Source organism: Hyposmocoma kahamanoa, unplaced genomic scaffold (assembly GCF_003589595.1).
Source record: "Hyposmocoma kahamanoa isolate Upper Pololo Valley unplaced genomic scaffold, ASM358959v1 93, whole genome shotgun sequence".
Lineage (NCBI taxonomy): Eukaryota > Metazoa > Arthropoda > Insecta > Lepidoptera > Cosmopterigidae > Hyposmocoma > Hyposmocoma kahamanoa.
The window spans coordinates 12,226,760-12,247,011 of NW_020654810.1; the positions used below are offsets into that span (position 1 = coordinate 12,226,760).

General features: G+C 35.8%; 1 protein-coding gene across 4 annotated transcripts in view; it reads left to right on the plus strand.

Annotated features, from left to right (window-relative positions):
• The first annotated feature begins 13,434 nt into the window (after window positions 1–13,434).
• LOC113237403 (gamma-aminobutyric acid receptor subunit delta-like) overlaps window positions 13,435–20,252 on the plus strand; it is a 36,659-nt gene continuing 29,841 nt past the window's right edge. For 3 of the 4 annotated variants that reach the window (XM_026473846.1, XM_026473845.1, XM_026473843.1), the window contains exon 1: window positions 13,435–13,752. In XM_026473846.1, coding sequence (XP_026329631.1) covers window positions 13,744–13,752 — 9 coding nt within the window. In that variant the 5' untranslated portion in view covers window positions 13,435–13,743. The remainder of the gene's footprint in view (window positions 13,753–20,252) is intronic. The other variant, XM_026473844.1, reaches the window with a different exon arrangement.

Sequence of the window (20,252 nt, forward strand, 5' to 3'; positions counted from 1 at the left end):
TCGTCCCGCACCCAGCTGGCGCGTCCTAAGTAGCGGTCTAGACGAAGGCCTAAAGCGAGTAGACGCGCGGGACACGTGAGTTGCCCTTTGAATCGGAACAATGTCGCAGGACACTGCTACCGGCATCGCCGTTACTAGCCCCGAGAGCTAGCAGAGGATAAGCTAGCCATCTTCCAGTCTGAACAGCCGCGTAGGAATTTGGGAACTGCAAGACGCCGTTTTTTGGCGTCGGGAAGTAAGCGTGCCATACAGCTCCGCCACCAATGAGGAGATTTGGTAGTCGACTTAGAGTCGACGGCTCAGCTTTGGCAACCGTTAGTTGCGCAGAACACGACAGGAAGTGAGCCCACCTACATCTCCGATACCTATTTGGGAAATAGGGTGCTGTACGTGCAACCGGGGCAGCCTAACCTAAGGCACTAGCCTTCTGAGAACCGGATGAAGTCCGTGCAAATGGTTCTGGGGTTAGGACCTAACTTAGATTGTCCTTGTGCGGACTTGCTCGCACAGGTTATAGTGCCCTTCCCGCATAACCAGCATGAAGCATAACAGAAATTGATAGGGAGGGTCACTATCAACAAAACTTACATAGCTGTTACATCTGTCGAAACCTGAATATATAATATAGATAAGGATGGCATACTTTTGTATAAAAAATATCTCTTCACTCTGATATTAAATGAAAATAATCCATGTTGCTTACTTTGGGAAGTAATACTCTTTACTTTACTTAGCAAAAAGTTCACTTTCAAATTGTATGTGTAATGCACATAGAAACAAAAATACTCGTGCGTTTTGATAAATTATTTACTTATCTACATTTTATGGGTGAATTTTTTTGCCACGTCTAATTGACCAGTGAAAGAAAAGAGCGGGCGTGACTAAAACTTGTTATACCCACGCACACTCTTCTAAAAGCGACCTACAAAATATCAAAAGCTTTACTAGGTACGGTCTCGTCAAGGGTACTACAGGCTTGGAAGATTTGCATTCACCCGCAAATTATTGCCAATGATATTCCTATCTAATCGCTGCCACGTCGGTAGACTTCTAATCTACGTTTCCGCGAGGAGCAGCAGATGAGGTTTCTCGGTCTCACCGGTCTGAGTCGGTATTTCAATGCAAATATGCAATGTGAATATGACAACGTACCTCGGACAGGTTTATTTTTATTATTACCAATAAAAATTCTTCATAACGTGATATATTTGTAATTAATTCATTCCGTATAAAGCCCACATGAGAAATTGTGTGTGTGAAACATAAAAGTCCGAAAATATTTTACATAGTAATAAAACACTCCTCGCCGCAAGTGTTTATCGCACGATATTTATTTATACAAGGACGGGATATATTTCAGATAATATAATCTCAGCACGGAGTACTAAAAAAACCGACCTCAAAAGTACGTGGAATTACGTCTATACCAAGTTTTATTGAAATATCCCCTAGTTCGTCACTATACAGGACTTGACACCGAAGATAATAAAAATCGGTTCTCACTACTCAAAGTATATTGAGAGAAAAACGCCTTGAATTGGAGAAATAGCAAAATCAACCATTAAAGTAATTGCTCCTAAATTAATGTTAGGCGCTATTTATGAAAATGAATCTTCATGCGTGAACAGCCACCCTTCGAGGTGGATGATTTTCTTCAAATTGAAATGGGCCCACTATGGAAGTACCCCCTTTCCAACAAAAAAATAATCATGAAAATCGGTTCACAAATATCGGAGTTATCGCGTAACATACATACAAAAAAAAGAACATATAGTCGAATTCAGAACCTTCTCCTTTTTTGAAGTCGGTTAATAATGAAAAAACGAAAACCAGAATGTAATAAAAAAACATAAGATAACAACAACCAACAAACTGTTGAATTCTTAACGGCAACTTAGGTCCTACCTACATACTATCTGACAATTCAACGAATATCAAAATTTAATAAAAATTAATTCCCTGTATTATATGCTTATGAAATAATAAAATGAAACAATTTCAATTGTGATTTTCAAGATAGCTTGGATATTGGAATGAAACTATTTTTTTGGGTCTATATTGCGTATATTTATTTATTTTTCAAACAAGTCAACGTTTTGTAACAATCACCAAACATATTCGTTACATACCTATAATTTAACACATACCTGACACGTCATCGCAATGACAAACAAGAACGCGATGAGCGATTACACACGACGACTTTTAGTTGTATCGCACAACCTCGCGTTTGCATCGCGACCCTTGCGATTTATAAGCAATTGCATAGATGCAGTCGCTTAAGTTGAGTCCTTAAAAACGTGAATCGCGTTTGCATAACGTAGTGCTTAGATCCTCTTTGGTTTGCATCGCAATTGTATCGCTGCTTAACTCGCGCGTGTATGTAAAGGTAGACGACTATCACGTGCATCACTAGTACATCGTAACAGAATCGCTGCAGACGTACTGCTAAATGTCGCTGTGTGTAACAGCTCTAAGACTGTTTTTATTATTTTTTTCTAATACTAAGTAATGGGACGAACAAGTCGTGCACCTGGTGGTAAGCGACACGTCTATCCACAATAGTTACAGCGCCACTCTGAGCTTTGAATCGCAAAGATTTGAGAGACGACATTACTGCTTGGCGGCAGAAATAGGTAAGTTGGTAGTACATCTCTGGACAAACTCTTTAATAAGGAGCTCTACTGCTACTAAAATATTATTTTTATATTAGATGGAATATTAAGAAAATAGAACGTTTATAACTCTACCTAAATTTAATATTTTGCATATCAAGAAGGTACTTCAAATGTTTTTAACTCACAACGACAAAGCTACAAGCCATTGGCAATCGATTGTACCAGCGCAGCATGGAAATAAACAACCAAATTGGATTTTTGATAAGGGTTCACCTCCTGCCAGTTCGATAATTATGTAATCATTCCCTATCTGTATATTATTTGTTATCTACTTACTTATATCTATTATGCGTGGCTACATTATTACTGGTGGCAAAATTTTCCGATCACAACCTTACCTATTTCTTCTGCAAAATGGCACTCATGTAATCCAGATTGAAATATGGCAAATACAGACTTAAAATGTTCAGGGGCCGACAGTGCATATATTAATACTTTCTAGTATTACAAATTTCAAACTGCGGTTCCATCAAGTGACCGTGTGAGTATTGAACAAAAAAGAAACACGTGCATAAATGCTATCATTCGTAATGCTTACCATAGTTGGTATCTTCGGATAATTTATACAGAAGTTGTCCATATCTACCTACAGTGGAATAGAACCTTATATAACTAGCTATAACTATGTTAACTAGTTTAGGTACGGACACGTCTCCCCCTATTCAAGTTCAATTTATAATAGGTCCAAAGAGTGCCCGGGCAGTGCTGTTGACTGACTTTTCGCCAAAGCTTATGTCACGACATGGTGAAATGCACTAAAATAGCGTAAATGCCTAAATATATTTCTCATAATACTAATTGATCATTTTAGATATATACTCACACAATATGTTACCCTGGACTTGTGTAATGTGATAATATATAACTCTACTGTAATGTTCCTTTGTTTTGTATTGCGGCGATAAATAAAGATATTTATTATTTATATATATTATAGATACATACCGTGTTATTAGGGTTTTGCAATTGCAATAATATGGAAATGGAACTATTTTTTCGGATCTATAACGCGGTATACTTATTTGTTTTTTCAAACAAACCAGCGTTCGGGCCCTGTACAGGTCCCACGGTCACGGTTGTCTGAGATGATATTTAATGTAAATATTTGTTTTTTTACAACCTCGGTGGCTCGACGGTTTGCTTTGTGGACGCTCGAAGAAGTTCCATATTAGATTAACGGTAAGATCAATTTGGGAAATGGACTTTTCTATGTTGGTTCTGGTCTATGTGTTCTGGGTAGTGTTCCTAGTAGAATTCCTTAGTTTGAGACCATACCATTGGAGGTAGTGTCTTTTTTTATTTACTGACTGACTGAATGATACGTTGATTTGTTAGAAAAAATATATACGCGATATGGATCCGAAAAAATAATTTCATTTTAGATACATGCATCTATTTTGGATTGATGTAAAATTCACAATTTTACTCCTTTACTTTCAATAACATGAGAAGTACCTCACGGTTCAGTAATGACGCAAAATTTTTACGTAATTATAAATAATTTTGAACCTAAACAATGCTACGACAATAAGTCTTTCTATGCAACTGAACGCCATAAATTCGTAGTAGCATTGACTTACCTATAGGTGAATGCGTAGTAGAATATCTCCACTACAACAGGGTACACTACACGAGGGTACACTACACGAGGGAAAGTAATCTAAATGAAGAGAAGGGATTAAAGATAGTAACGATAACATGTCTAGTAAACCTGTTGAACACAAAGTTCTTACTTACCCTTGAGCTAACACGTAAAAAGTAAGCAAGCAGAATTCGAACACTTAAAATGCGTAATAGGGGAAACTAGAGACATCTCTGCAACGTACATGGGAAATACAGGATCAATATAGTGTTGACGGCAACGTTGCGACGAGTTAACGCGGTAAACATGACAAGTTTTCCGTGTGTTATTTTGTATTTTCACCAGATGGCGCTAGATAAACCAAACTAAAAGAAAACTGCAAAATAACTATGTTGTAATAATCGGTTTTAACTGTAAGTTTTAGTAGCTTGCCTATTTCTGCCGCCAAGCATAACTGCGTTCCGGTTTTGAAGGGCAAAGATGCTGGTGAAATTACAGACACGTGGGACTTGTCTCTGGGTGATGGGTCGGGCGCAGTAATAGTACTCCTCAGATCTTTACTGCTTAAAACTCTGAGTGGCATTGCAAGTGCTAAGGTGTGTCGCTTAGCCTGGTAGTCACGACTTGTCCATCCCGTCATTTGATATCAAAAAAACAGCTATTATGTTGACTGACCGTTTAGAAATTGAATTTTTAAAACCTAGTAATATAAAATCCTAGTTAGACCTCACTTGGTGCTAAAGCATGCCGCCGACACTCATATGAAACACTGACAAAAGTGATCTATGTGGTATCTGTCATCGACCTGATTAGCTAATACCCTAATATAGGCTACTCATTTCAATTTTATTTACTCTTCCTTTAAGGTGAATGAGGTTAAATTAATAATTGCTCATATTAACTAGTGCTAGAAATTTTGCGAGTCGTAAACGTCGAGGTATGTACGTAGCACGCAGCTTCATTAGCGCGGCCTTCAGATTTTATTACACCCTTCTGCCGCTGTAGACAAAAGAAACTTTTCCAATTTCCATTGGCACTGCGACTCTACGAAACAAAGAAAAGTGTCTAATTTTCCTAAATTGTTTTCACATCGTAAAAGACGCATCCTTTGTGGTTAGTAAATGGTTATTCTTTGACAAATAAATTTTCACGACGTACCTATATTCAATCTTAATACAATCACCTAGTCAGCAAACACCCTGAAAGTACTTAATTATTTATTTAGGCAATAAACACAAAGTGGAATCTTTGAATTATTCTACCTACTTTTATTCAATACAACCATGTACCTAGTCATAATCTATAGCCACAGTCCATGAATTTCAAAACGAAATCAATAATAAGCAATTACCTGATTTCGAAACATCTGACAGCAGATACCTATTTTTAGTCTGCCTTTAGGTGGGAATAGAATTTTAAAGTTCGATAATATTGAAATAATGCAGTTTACGTAGCGCCGGCAGAACACGAAGGTTTTGTACATGTAAAGCCAATAATTTCAAACAACTTGCTACATACCTTTTCAAAACTATATGCCTGGAAGTAATTGAGAGAAAACGTTTATCACTAGTTACTGGATATTTGCTATATGACTTTTTATACTTCTCACAACTAATCAGAACAGGTTCTCTGTCCGTGACAAATAACCGCGAAAATAGCAGTAGAGCTCCTTGCGAAAGAATTCGTTCATGGAAGTACTGCCAACATACCTATTTCTAGGGAGACGACTCCCTAGTGGTGAATCTTCGACATCCTATGGCGCCCACAACACCTGGCTAAGAGGGTATACCCTCGAACTGGAGGGTTAGTCCCACATAAAGCATTTACCCGTAAACAAAAAAGTAATAATAAAATACCTATTTCTACTGCCAAGCAGTAATGTCAGCATTACTACGTTTCGGTTTTGAAGGGTAAGATGCTGTTGAAACTACAGGCTCATGAAACTTGTCAACTTTGTACGACTTGTTTGTCACAAGACGTCGTGTGACTTGATGTCATAATAAAAAACTTGGTTACTACAACTATGAAAGGCAGACAGTAACGTCTTTTTACAAAGTGTACTGGATTAGTTAATTCCCATTCAGAAGGTTTGTCCGATCGACTCTATTATTATGCCTTCACAGTTTAGTATTTGAGAAATTTGCTCTATTTTTAAAAACCCTCTTTATTCTAAAGAAAACATTCATAAAACAAATTATTACAGATTCATATTATGACATCTTATTCGAGAAGCAAAACAAAATAAAAACAAATGTTTTCTCAATTGCTGGACAGCAAAATCAAAATGTAAACATAAACTCTTCAACCCAATTAAACATTGCATGGCACATTTGTGGCACTATATTAGTTTGTATATAAAACTCGAAATAAAGTGTTCAAAATGCTCTCTTGCTAGTACAAAACTTACGTGATCAAAACGTTAACCTCCCGTCATGTTCAAGTATGACTGCACTTTACACTGCATGAGATTTTAAGTTTGAAAATGTTCAATAATAAATGTCTGCAGTTTATTTCAGCTGAGTGTATTAATAATTGTAGAATATAATGCCTGACCTTTCGTGTTTATTCTAGTGGTTTCATGGAAACTAGATTCCGATTAATGTTTCTCCTTAATGCATAATTCCGTCTATGCAATAAAGTATCATTGACACGTACTTTCTTACTTATTAGTGAATAATGTTAATGGTTTTCGCATGTATGGAGGAACACTTCCGTCTTTCATGCCGCTTACAATATCAGCAGTAAATGGCATGTGTAATAAAGAAAGACGGTAGCCGTGGTCCCATGGGTCAGTATAAAGTAATTTTATATAAGTATTTACTTAAAATATCGGTGACCTACAGTTCTTTATCGTACAAAATAAACTGAAACTCATAATAAATGAGGAGAACATTTTTAATTATTCGTTCAAGTCGTATATTGCGGAAATATGAACTTCGGTGAGCACGCGAAATACTAAAAACGACATTGTCAAGGACACGTTTTTACGTCATCGTAAAAGCAATGTCAGGTATTTGCATAATTTTTTGTGAGGAACTGCAGTCCGGACGACCTACTTAACTTGGGGACAAATTGACGAGCATGAAAAAAATTGGATTAGCTTTTACGAAACACGCCTTTTTTATATTTTTGCCGGTGGAGATCGCGTGTCATGGTCCAAAAAATATATTATATTCACAAAGCATAGGATTGCAAAATTTAACTAACATTTGCTGTACACATTATAAAAATTATAAAAGTCCTAAATGCATTTTATGCATTTAATGTTGATTATTTTCTTTAGTATACCAAGAGACGGGACGAAAACGTCGTGCGCTTAATGGTAAGCGACACGCCAATCCATAGCAGTTCCAGCACCATCGCAAAGCTCTCAGAAGCACTACCAATGTGCTCATCACCCTGAGACATAATTTGACAAGTCCCATGTGCCTGTAATTTCGCTAGCACCCTTACCTTTCGAAACTGAAACTCAATAATGCTCGCATTACTGCTTGGCGGAAGAAATAAGAAGGTAAGGAAATTAAATAGGTAAGGTTAGAAATGATACTTCAAAATTTAGTATTTAAATATTCAAATGCACAACTTCTGTAGATTCTTGCACTTGCACTGATTTTTCCATTACCCTGAAACTGCAATGTAACAGTATCTATGTTATTTCTGTAAAAATTAGTTAAGTATTAATACAATATAAGTAAATAGTACTCCATCAAAGTCATATTGAGCTAAAAATAATTTTACATTCAAATATACTTAGTATAACAATTAATGTAATTGTTTTCTGTCAAAACAACATTCCGTAAAACTTACACTTATTTGCATAGAGTCGTGAATTAAACACCTTGACTTATGACGTATAACAAAACCACGACAATTTTAGTGCTAATAAAATACATAATTTAGTTTACGATCTCATAAACTTTCATAAGTAAATAATAACTAGCGGCTAAGTGCAATAAATTCTTTTATATCTCAGCAAACATGTCTACATACGTAAAATTTTAATATCGAGTCTAGATAAAAGCTGTATAACTAAATAATGATGATAGAATTTGGTTATATTACTATTATTTTTAATGCGTCTGTAAAAGTGTAATGAGCACGCAGCGATATCGGCACACAACGCCATTGGCAACGCGGTCCCGGGGCGGGACAGATATCTGGCACCAAGTCGGTCGCGGCTATTTTGGCCACTCAGGCAAACCAACACTAAAATAATTACATTTTTATACAAATACCAGGCAGGGCATTGGGCAATTCAAATTAATTCAATTTTCTGCCGGCCATATGTCTGGGAAACGAATTTCAAGATAATTGAATAATCGTAAATTTTAAACCCAATCGTAAAACGCGTGATTTATGACAATGAGCCGTTTTGTCTAGACAGGATAGTAAATCCGACTTAAAACTTATTGTAAGCCTGGGATTGAAACAGGAAAGTAAGTTTTGAGAAACTTTTATTTTATTGCTACCCGTATTCAATTGTCAAAATAACAGCAGTTACAGCAAATCAAAGTGAGGTATTAATTAGGTGATGTCTCTAACCTCGGCTCTATCTATTAATAAATTGAACATTGACAAAGACCGCCAAAACACCTGGCCGACGGCCAGACACGAAAAAACCAGCCAGCACACGTCTCAAACAATCCGATGACGTCCCACAACAAATCTCTGTGTCTACTACCGTTGAATTCACGCTCGAAATAACGACGGACATTTAATAATTCGGTTAGGCGATAATGCAATAATTCAATTTAATTGAACCACATGCCATGCTAAATTTTATCCACAGGTACCTGCAGAAATGTTTCGGATTGTCTATCGGGACTAATTTGCATAATGGCAACACCTTTCACCGATTAAGGTTTTTTGTAAAAAATAAATTTTTATTTATTTTATTTATTTATTATGCTTACCATCGTATTTAACAAATACAAAAACGTTGATCCAGTCAGACATTTTAAAAAGTAAATATATGCATTGTAAAAGTGTTTGTAAAATATATACATGTGACTCATATACTATGTGTATAATAATGTGCCAGATAATCACACCAGTAGCCTGATCCCAAACTAGGGAATTCCCTATACTACCAGTACCAAAGCAACGAAATTCACTCTTGAGCACTACCCAAAACACGCAGACTAGAACCCATGTAGAAAAGTTCATTTCCCAAACTGGAAACATGCTCCAATCGGAACTCGAACCCGGGACCTCATCGCCCAACATCCATAGTGCAAACACCAAGGTCGTCAAACTATTGAATGAAAATCTTGTTTTTTTTTTAAATATATAATCTGAATCTTTGTTTACAAAAATATAGTGAGCCCACTCCCACTCAGCGCTTTAAATGGCAACGTCCCAAGCTTGATTTTCCGACCACAATTATATACTTGTAAATACACACGCTTCAGAAGTCCATCGCTTATTTATGACCTTGACCCATAAAATCAAAAAATATAAGACTGTTACGATGAAGGAAACTTTTGAATGCCATGAAATAGTTCCCATTTAATTTAGGAATAGCAAAAATTTAAACAATAAATTAGAAGTGGAATACCACTTTAAATGTAGATGTATCCCACTTATATATTAGCTTCTTCATATAAATTCCATGTCTGAAATCACCAGGTCCCTCGAGTTCAATAATCTAACAACCCCACAGACAAGACATTAGTTATAAAAAAATAATTGGTTTATTATTAGCAAGTATCGATTAACTAAACAGACGTAGTAGAACCCAGACACTTAATATAATGTGTTTAAGAGGCATATATTTATTACCATGTAAAACATAAAATCATGTGCTAACAGACCCTGTTTTCATGGTTTAATTTTTATTAGCTTTTATACACAATTCGTTCCAACTAAAACAAATGACTATAATAATAATGATTTGCTGTTAAATTGGCACCTTTATTTTCTTTACTGGAATCTAAAACATATATTGTTACGTTAAGTCTTGTCCCGCGTTTATAAAATTACCCTAACAGCTACTAAAAATTAATATTGCGTATATCTCATTACTACTTGGAACATTGCAAGGAAAATGGCCACTTAATATGCATCGAAATTGAGCATTGAATATACTATAACACGACTTCTTGAAACATAAGCTTTATAATTTTTTTCCAAATTTAAGTGAAAGTAGTAGGGAAACGATGAGGCGTGGTCCGCGATATGTCTATGCTCCGTCCTCGCGTGGCACTCTTCTGCAGACTGCGTCACGCTTCGGGCGCCGCTGTGTGTGCGCTTACGAATCTCGATACTGTGTTAATATAGTGTTGAGTCTTTGCTGTGTTGATTCACATCAAAAGATTTCTGCGTTTCTTTAATAATACAGCTAAATAAACAGAATAGGTCCGGACGTAATATAAAATTGCTTTACCCACGTTGGACATTAGGGTGTCACCACATTTATTGATAAGTAATCGCTATAAACCGATCAAAAACAATCTTTAAGTCCACGTAGTAAAAGCAAAAAAGACGTTGCAAATTTCGTTTCCGCTAATACCGCTGACGCGCACCACACAACTTCCTTTTCGGTTATATTCCGTGGACTTTTTCTGACCGGCTTAGTGCGATTCTGTGTCGGTAAGTGTAGTGACACCCTTAGACAACTCATCGGGGAGGCAACGGGGTTGGGGAAAAGGGAAACCGATCAAGTGCAAGTTTACACCGTGCGGCCGACTTATTCACTTGGCCACTTAAGTAGATGCAAAGTAATATGCTTACGTCACTATTGATGACTGATGTCCTTAGATTGCTTTTGTAATAAAACAAATTAATTTACTAATAAAAACAGTCAATTTAAGAAACTCTTTTTTCAAATCACAGAGCATTTTGTACTGAATTTTCCACAATACATTAAACAATACAAACTTTGACAAGTAATATTTTTGACTTCACTTTTAGGCAAAGACAAATTTGTAAGCAAAACGTTTGAATTAATTATCTGAAAATCATTTTGTTAATAACGATATACTCCGTTAACATTATACATTTGCATTTAAAGTGTCACCGATAAAATATTACCCTGAAAATCCCAACGTGTATTTGGATTACTTCCAGAACCCAGCGTTACTCAGAAATTATGATGCATGCGTAGGTTAGTTTAAAATAAATTAGATAAAAAGAAACTCACACCGCTCACAGGTGTGGAATTTTCACGAACACGGTATCCAATGGTTTGCACAATAAGCGCTGTATAAGGATTTGCTTACCAGTAGGACCGATTTGGGACTTAACTTTCTAAATTGGTTCTAGTCTGGGTGCACCGGAACTCATAGCACAGGGCATTCCTTAGTTTAAGACCGAATAATTGGATGTAGTTGTAAAAAAAAACATAAGACAAAACATACTATAGGAAATGAAACTATTTTTTCGGATCTATATCGCGTATATATTTGTTTTTCATAGTGAAAGATAAGGTGGTTTGCATTAATGTTAGACATAACTGATTGTTGACTTTACCATCTCAGTCAGCCGTGACTATGCGCCTGTAAAGGACTCGAAACATTAGTTTGTTTGAAAAAACAAATATGCGCGATTTACATCCGAAAATGTAGTTTCAATTTCTATGTGTAACAATCGCAAAAACCTTTGAACTCGATATCATGATATCATTTTATTGTGATTATTTTAGTTAATAGACGTTACACATTACTTTCTTACTTGCGTAAAGCATCATAAAACACATAGTAAAACTATAGTAATTGTATTCCGTTCATGTAAACTATATGGAACTCAATAACACTTCAACGCTAAACAAAATTGCGTTTTATTAACCGACTTCAAAAAAAGGAGGAGGCTCTCAATTCAACTGTATGTGTTTTTGTTTTTTTGTATTGAAGAAGATTCCTTTTTATAAATAGCGCCTAAATTTTATTATAAGGAGCAATTATTTGAATGGTTGATTCTGCTATTCTCTAATTCAAGGCGGTTTTCTCTCTCAATAAATATATGTACTTTGAGTAGTGAGAACCGATTTTTGTAATATCCTGTGTCAAGTTCCGTATAGTGGCGAACTAGGGGATGAATCCGTGTTTGCGTACTTTCTGGTAACCGATTTCAAAAAAAACTTGGTAAATAGATGTAATTCCACGTACTTTTCAGGTCGGTTTTTTTGGTACTCTGTACTGAGATTATTCCAGTATTATTTCAGAAGAACATGAAATCCGATTGAAAACTACTTATCAGCTGATCTAAATTGTTTATCACGTGCCGATCTCATTACCGCCGTTTGTAATTTGGAATAAATTTGCCCCAGACGCATTCCTTACGACAATATGGGGGAAAAAATTTCAAAGCAATTTGAACTGCCTGAAAATATGGTTTCAAAATGTTTCTCCCTACAGGTCTGCTCGAAAGTGCAAATTCCGCGGCAATATTTCTGTGATACGCAAGAATTTAAAAATTCGTTGCACGCAACTTGGTCGAAAGTTGAAACACCAGGGCGCAAAGAATAATATCCCTATCTTAAGAATTTATTATTTGGATTTTCGTATGTATGATAATTTTTATATATCATAATGTATTTTAACTACAATTTAGCAAACCTGTACAAAGATTCAATAAACGTTCAAAGCTGTGCTTGAGTAATTTTCTATGTCATGAGTATCGAGATAATAATGACTGACTTTAATAACTTTACACATTTATAATGTTTCATATTCAATGCAACTCCAAATAGCCTTGAGCACAATTTATAGCTAGTTTAATCGGTTTTGTCTGTTCAGTCTGTGCTATTACATTTGCGAAAGTCGAAATGTTGTCTAACGGTTGGGCACGGCACCACTACATCACGCAACCGCGACACAGGCATCCACCCTGAACTTAGGTTTTATCTAGTACAAGTCGTATAGCCTATGACTGGTGTCAATCGTGTCTCAGTTATTTTATTGTAAATAGATACGCAATCGTTTGATTAGGTTACCCGAAAAAGTATTTTGGTTTAAATATAAAATAATTAGCATATTATTGGTAGCATGACAAAGCAACACACGTGGCTTGCGAGTCTAAGCGCATACGACTCCCGTTGTATGCGCAGTGCGTAGCTGAATGCGTAGCAATAGTTTATGTCGCGTGTCTGCGGCTCGGCGGCGGCAGCGGTACTCGGCACGTCACAGGGTGAGATCGCGCTGAAGCGAAGGTTGCGCCCGTGACCGCGCCCGCCCGCGCCGCCACACCACGGCCCGGCGCGCAGTATTGCTCCACGCTCGCTGCTCCTCGGACCTCAATCCACGTGCTACACCCGGAGGTCACCAGGACCGGCCCGCGACTCTACGCGCGCCCAGTGAAGTGATGTGCTCGCATTGTTGATGATGCCCAAACGGCGAGTGTGTGTAGTGAAAGTGTGCGCGAGAGGAGGTGACCGGCAGCGGCCCCCGCGACCGTAGCCACTATGTGGACCCTGCTGCTGCACTTGCTGGCCCTTCTCGCGCTCGGCGGCGGGGCCACCTTTTCACCTAATAAGGAGCTGCTTGAATGTGCAAGGTTCGTTCATATTTTATCGACATCACAATGTCAGGAGACAATCAACAACAGGATGTTAAAACTATGTAAGTAAATCTTGATAAATTTGATGGGAAAATTGCCTTTGAAATAAAAAAAAGTGTGTATAATTACGCCAATCCTTCTGGGACCTCGAATGAGCTACAAAAATAATTTGGATGGGCACGCGAGTCACGGTCGTTTGCTCATTGCAAATACGTTAGCTAAAATTTGTGAGCGTATTTTAACACTTCATAATTAATGTTACTATAATTAATACTTCATAACTCTACAAATGATGTATTTGATAAAATAATATATATTTTATTAAAGCTGTAGAAATCAGTGGTATAGGTACATAACTAATATTGCAGCCAAGGAAATGTTGCTGTTAAGAATTTATCGACATATTCATTTATAGAGTTTGCAAAGATAAGGATTTTCTCGATCGCTTAACAATGTTGCTATCATTTATTAATGAACAAACCAGAATCCTGATGATGTATAGAAAAAATACAATATATTTATAAAACACACCACTAGATGCGAAATCAATGTAAGAACGTTATTGGCCTGTGACGCGCCGGTGTGCTATATACTGTAGTTACACTATAGCAAACGAAAAACCCCAATACTGGCAAAAACACTATGTTAAGACACTGTACACTCCTGATGGCCTAAATTATTTTGACACAAACCAGCACAACTACGAAATTCCGCGATCATCCCTGACATGGTTTTCAATTTAATTTAAATTGACAACTATGACTTCAAAGAAATTCAAGTAATTATGTACATCACGGTTCTGTGAATCATTTGCAATAGCATGCTACGGTGACCTAATTTAAGATTAAGATTTAATTATATTAAAATATTAGCAGAAAAGATTAGTGTAATAAAATAGCAGTGTAGTTGGTAATCATATTTTAAAATCACAGTAAATATTTATATAGATATTGTATCGATCAAAATTTCGATTGCAAGCGCTAGTTTTGATTGGGGATCATGAGATAAAATATTACCCAACTTTTTTTATAGACCCTGTATAAAGTAACTAGTAATTTCTACCTGCTTCTTAGACAAAATCTAATATGTCTATGAAAATATCTCGCAAAGTTTCTCGTTTTGAGGTGACTATGAATTTTTAATTGCGTTCGATGCATTACCACTTCCACTACCGACAAGGGACTATCTGTAATCGGGAACCATATGATATTAATTGAGTGGAATTTACAATAAAATTTACGCAAGGCGAACAATTTACTTTGATTACAATCAACAATATAGACCATTTCCCACTTAAAACATTTGAAAAAAGAATAATGCACAGAACAACGAACAAGGGGTTTCATTGGCATCGTCGATAAAAGTCTTGAAACCTGTGGGTGCTGACCTCAATTAAGGTCCTTCAAGTAAATTCCTTGAAATTTATTTACATTTGAGCTATCTTTTTTTTTATATTTTATATAAAATGTGACAATTCGTTTCAAAGATCAGGTAGGCAGTGTGGATGTAAATATCTTCTTCTAGATCGAGTAAAATTGAAAAATAATGCATTGCTTGTTTGCTAGAAAACTTAGAACTAAATGTAAAAGTGCAGTTATAGCCTTCAATTTAGATTATTTTCGACTAATTTAGCTACTTTCTTTTGTTTTCTTTATATGCATAATAATCTAAGTCCATGCCAAATTGTAAATTTCTAAGTCTACTAGAAATGATCTAGAGTTTTAATTACCATATTTTTTATTAGTGTTATCACGACGATTATGAGGCGCTTTACGACATATTGATTTTGAAATACACAAAGTCAAAAACAGTTGGAAATATAACATACGGTCAATTCACCTTTTCTTTTCTAAACGTTGCTTGACACAGTACCTTGTCTAAATTTCGTTGCGTATTCATGCCAAATCGATAAGTGCCCTTGTCTATCATCATGACCAGACAAACAAACATCGTTAATATTAATACAAATATAATTTTAAGATAAAGTAGGTTATTTCTTACTGATAGAATGATATGGACTACTTTTTATTAGCTTGATATTTTAACAACGACTACAATTTTACATCACTTTTTTTACATTCACATTAAAGTAAGTAAAATTTTGACTCAACATTCAATAAAATTTTGGTTGTTACATACATTTGTGATTTCTTACTACATTGTAATAAATAACATTATACATATGAAGGAAATATTATGCAAACATGCGTGAAACGGGTGTCTTTGGAAAGTAGAGCTGTTTTCGATTCCGAAGCTTGTAAGTAACTACAATTGAACTAATCGGCCAGTGCCCCAACAAACATAAACACTCTTGCGTCAACGAAATATGAGCTACAACTGTTTACTTACCTTAGAATAGCTACAAAGTATTCGAAAGCTGTACCTGCCAAAGGTAACATTTGAACGTAAACATTGCAGTGATTTCAAGATGACTTGAATCGTATGGGAGGACGCTAATGACCCGCAGACAACAATAGCTGAGCCAGAATTAACCGGGTTGTTAATCAGGCTACTATTTGCGTCACTGGGTGCGAATATAACCCGGCCGGTTACTGCGACAACCGAAATAAATCCTTGTTCTGAATACTTCGGGTTGCAGGCGATTTACGTCTGTCGTGCCGGGCGATCTTTGTCGCAAACGGCGTAACAGGGTTGCCATGCATCACTTTGCCTAATAGTGTTATAAATTTATTGAAAACATTATAGCATCCTGGTATCCGCGTACGACAAAACGTTCAATTATGCAATGTCCGTAACGGAATACAATACAATGTAGACTTCCAAATAGCGATTGACTCTAGTTAAGAAATACAATGCAATAATACACTTTTTAGATTTCTTTTTTATAATACCAAGTGATGGGACGAACAAGTCGTGCGCCTGGCTCAGAGCTTTAAATCGCAAAGATCTTAGAGGCACTCCCACTGCGTCCGTTACCCTGAGACATGAGACAAGTTGACAAGTCCCATGCACTTGTAATTTTACCTTACCCTTCCAAACAGGAACGCAGTAGTACTCATGTAAGCAAATAATAAAAGACTAAAGAGAGGAAGATGTATAATACAAAAAGTACAAAAAAAAATTAATTTGAAAATAATACGTGAGGTAATGTTACCGCCTGGCGGCAGAAACTTCTTTCTTCTTCTTTTAAACAATCCTCGGAGACAAGAAAAATTTACCAATAATAATAATAGGCAGAAGATGTAATAAATGATTTTGGAAACGAATCTAATACTAACATCATATCTTAGTAATGAAATAAAATTTAATATTTGTAATTTAACGACACAACAGTTTTCAATGTTGATAGTTGCTACGGAGGTTTCGGTTTTGATTCCCGGTATGACCAATTTGGAAATGAATTTTTCTAATTCTCTGATCCTGGTCTGGGGGTCTGGAAAGTACTCATAGTACAAAGAATTCCTTGAATTTAGACCAAGTAATTGGTATGGCTATCTGGCACTTTGTTATTCTCATAACAATAGTTCTTTTTTTGTTAGCGTGCGATAGCCTTTGCGACTTTCACGACTTGTCTTGCATATAAAGAATTGAGTAAGAAATATAAATTACAACAACCGTTCAGAATAACTAATTTTCAGCATACATGTTACGTAGGTTAAACTTGTGGCTACCAAATGGCATCATTGTTAACAAAAACCAATATATTGTTTCTTTGTTAGTTGGTCATAATGCAAATAACATACTATTATCATATTCTTCCTATATTAGCGGTTATGATCGTGATAAGTTGAGTTTCCTTATATACAGACTTTAATAAAAATATTTTTTCTCAAACATGCAAGGAAATATAGGAAAGTCCGTGTGACTTGTTCCCGGTCAAGGCCTGCAGAGTAAGTATGAAAATCCATGTCCACTTATTCAAACTTTTAAATCTATCTACTAATCTAATGAAGTATGTAGACAGGCAAAAGAAAAACTCATACAGCCAACTGCCCAGCTTTTATAGTTGCAAGAATACCTACCTGTATCGCTTTTTAAAAATTATCTCAGTACAAAGTACTAAAAAAACCGACCTTAAAAGTACATGGATTTACATAATAATTACCAAATTTTATTGAAATCAGTTATCGGAAAGTGCGCAAACCCGGATTCATCCCCTAGTTCGCCACTATACGGGACTTGACACTATATAATAAAAGTCGATTGTCACTACTCAAAGTATAATGAGAGAGAAAAACGCCTTGAATTAGAGAATAGCAAAATCAACCATTAAAATGCTCCTTACATTGACTTACAAATAAATGGACGACGATTCTAATACAAAAACCACGAAAAAAATGTCCCAAGTCAACCTATTTAAACGTAGTGACATGTAGAGGAATATGAAAAAGCTAAAACGTTGAATTTAAATTATAATGTCATCGCAGTACTGTCTAATTTTGCTTGCTTCGCTGTCAGTCGAACAAACGAAAACTAAAGGGTGAATGACGCTCTGTATACGATTTTAACGCCCTATAAGTTCGGACACTTTTAGGGCGGACCCGACGTCCATATAATTGTAAGTCAATGGCTCCTTATAATAAAATTTTGGCGCTATTTATTAAAATGAAACTTCGTTCGTGAACAGCCACCCTTAGAGGTAAGTGATTTTCTTCAAAATTAAATGGGACCACTATGGAGGTACCCTCTTTCCAGCAAAAAAAAGAATCATCAAAATCGATTCACAAATACCGGAGTTATCGCGTAACATACATACAAAAAAAACATACAGTCGAATTGTGAACCTACTCGTTTTTTTGAAGTCGGTTAAAAAAGAAAATGGTGGTAACGTTTAAACTAAAGTGTTTTGGTGTTCTTTTGTTTTTTCGTCTTTTTTGTATTTTGGTCAAGAACATAAGTGCTAGTGAGACGAGCGATACCGAAAGTACAGTAATAGATACACATCCAAATACATCATCAGAAATTCAGCAGACTACTATTAATGTGTCTGGAAACACAATAACATTTTCTTTTAGCAATTGTCCTAACACGTCACACATTATTTTCATATTAATTAATATTTTTTTTACTTTTTCTATTATACATCTTCCTCTCTTAAGTATTTTATTATTTCCTCACATTTTTGTCACACATTTGCTCGGCGGGAACGGCGATTGCTTGACTCATATTAATACAAGCCCTTGCGTTCAACATCCTAGTTTTGATTTCCTGATACAACATAATGTTAACTTTTTCTCTTATCTGATCTAAACTCTACCTCTCTTTCAAGGAAGATCGAAGGCGATCTTCCATTCTATGATGTTTTTAAGAAAATTACCATGACATATCAGGTGCCCAAATCCAATCTATCCCCTTCAGCCCTTTATTGTCTTTAATAAGGTTATCTTTTCTTGCGCTGTTCGTAATACCAGGAGGTATTACGAACATTGGTTTATCTTTCCGTCTAAATAATTCCCTCCATTCTTCTCCAGCATCACATCAAACGCTTCCAATCGCTCTCTGTCTCTCCATTACCCATGTCTCAATACCATACAATCTAATACTCCATATGTACACCTTTATTAGTCGTTTCCAAGTACTTTTTGGAATGTTTGCTTTGAGTAGATGTTTTTTTTATTAAAAGCCTTATTGGCCATTGTGACTCTTAAAATTATGTACGAAGTAAATCTGGAGTCATTGGTTATCTAACTGCTCAATATCTAAAGTTAGTTATTCATCCAATGGTAGGTATTTTGTTCAGCTTTATGATTGACTTATCAGTATTAGGGTTTGGTTTTTTGAAGTGGTTATCAATTCTATTTCGTTAATGTTAATTTTCAGTTCAAGTTCTGTAAATATTACATTCATGCACGATACCAGCTCTTGCACCTACTGAGCGTTTTCAAGTAAAGCAGCTTTCGTCTGTGAACCTAATGAATAGAAATATTTCACCATTAAATTTGACACCCGATCCGATTAATTTTTTAGGTTGGCAAACCTTTTTGTTACAATGGTTACAATGTATAGTCTGGGTTTCAGGTGCAATTAAAGCATAACAATCTTATTTGATATCGCCCAATAAATTTACAATTCATCGTATCAAGTAAAATTTACCAGATTTGCAAGGAATAATGAGCTACAATTATTTGAAGGCATCAATTTATTTTAACCAATTTTTATTGTTAAACATCTTCCTTTTCAAATAATTATGTATGTCATTAGATATGCATGCAAATACTATTGTCAACATATTGGTTAAATCAAAATCATTTGTATGACATTATTAATCATTGTCATGACCAATAAGAACATTTTTTATCATTATTTACCTATTTATTATTATTCATAAAATTGTAACTTGTGTCACTATGATAATAACAGTAGTCCATTAGCATTTTGTAACTAGACATTTTATCATCTTCATCAATCCATTATACGTCGCACTACTAGGCACAAGTCTTCTCTAAAGAGAGGGCTTAGGCCAAAGTCCACCACACAGGCCTAATGAGTGTTGAGAACATAGACATTTACATTCTGATTAATACATCCGAAACATG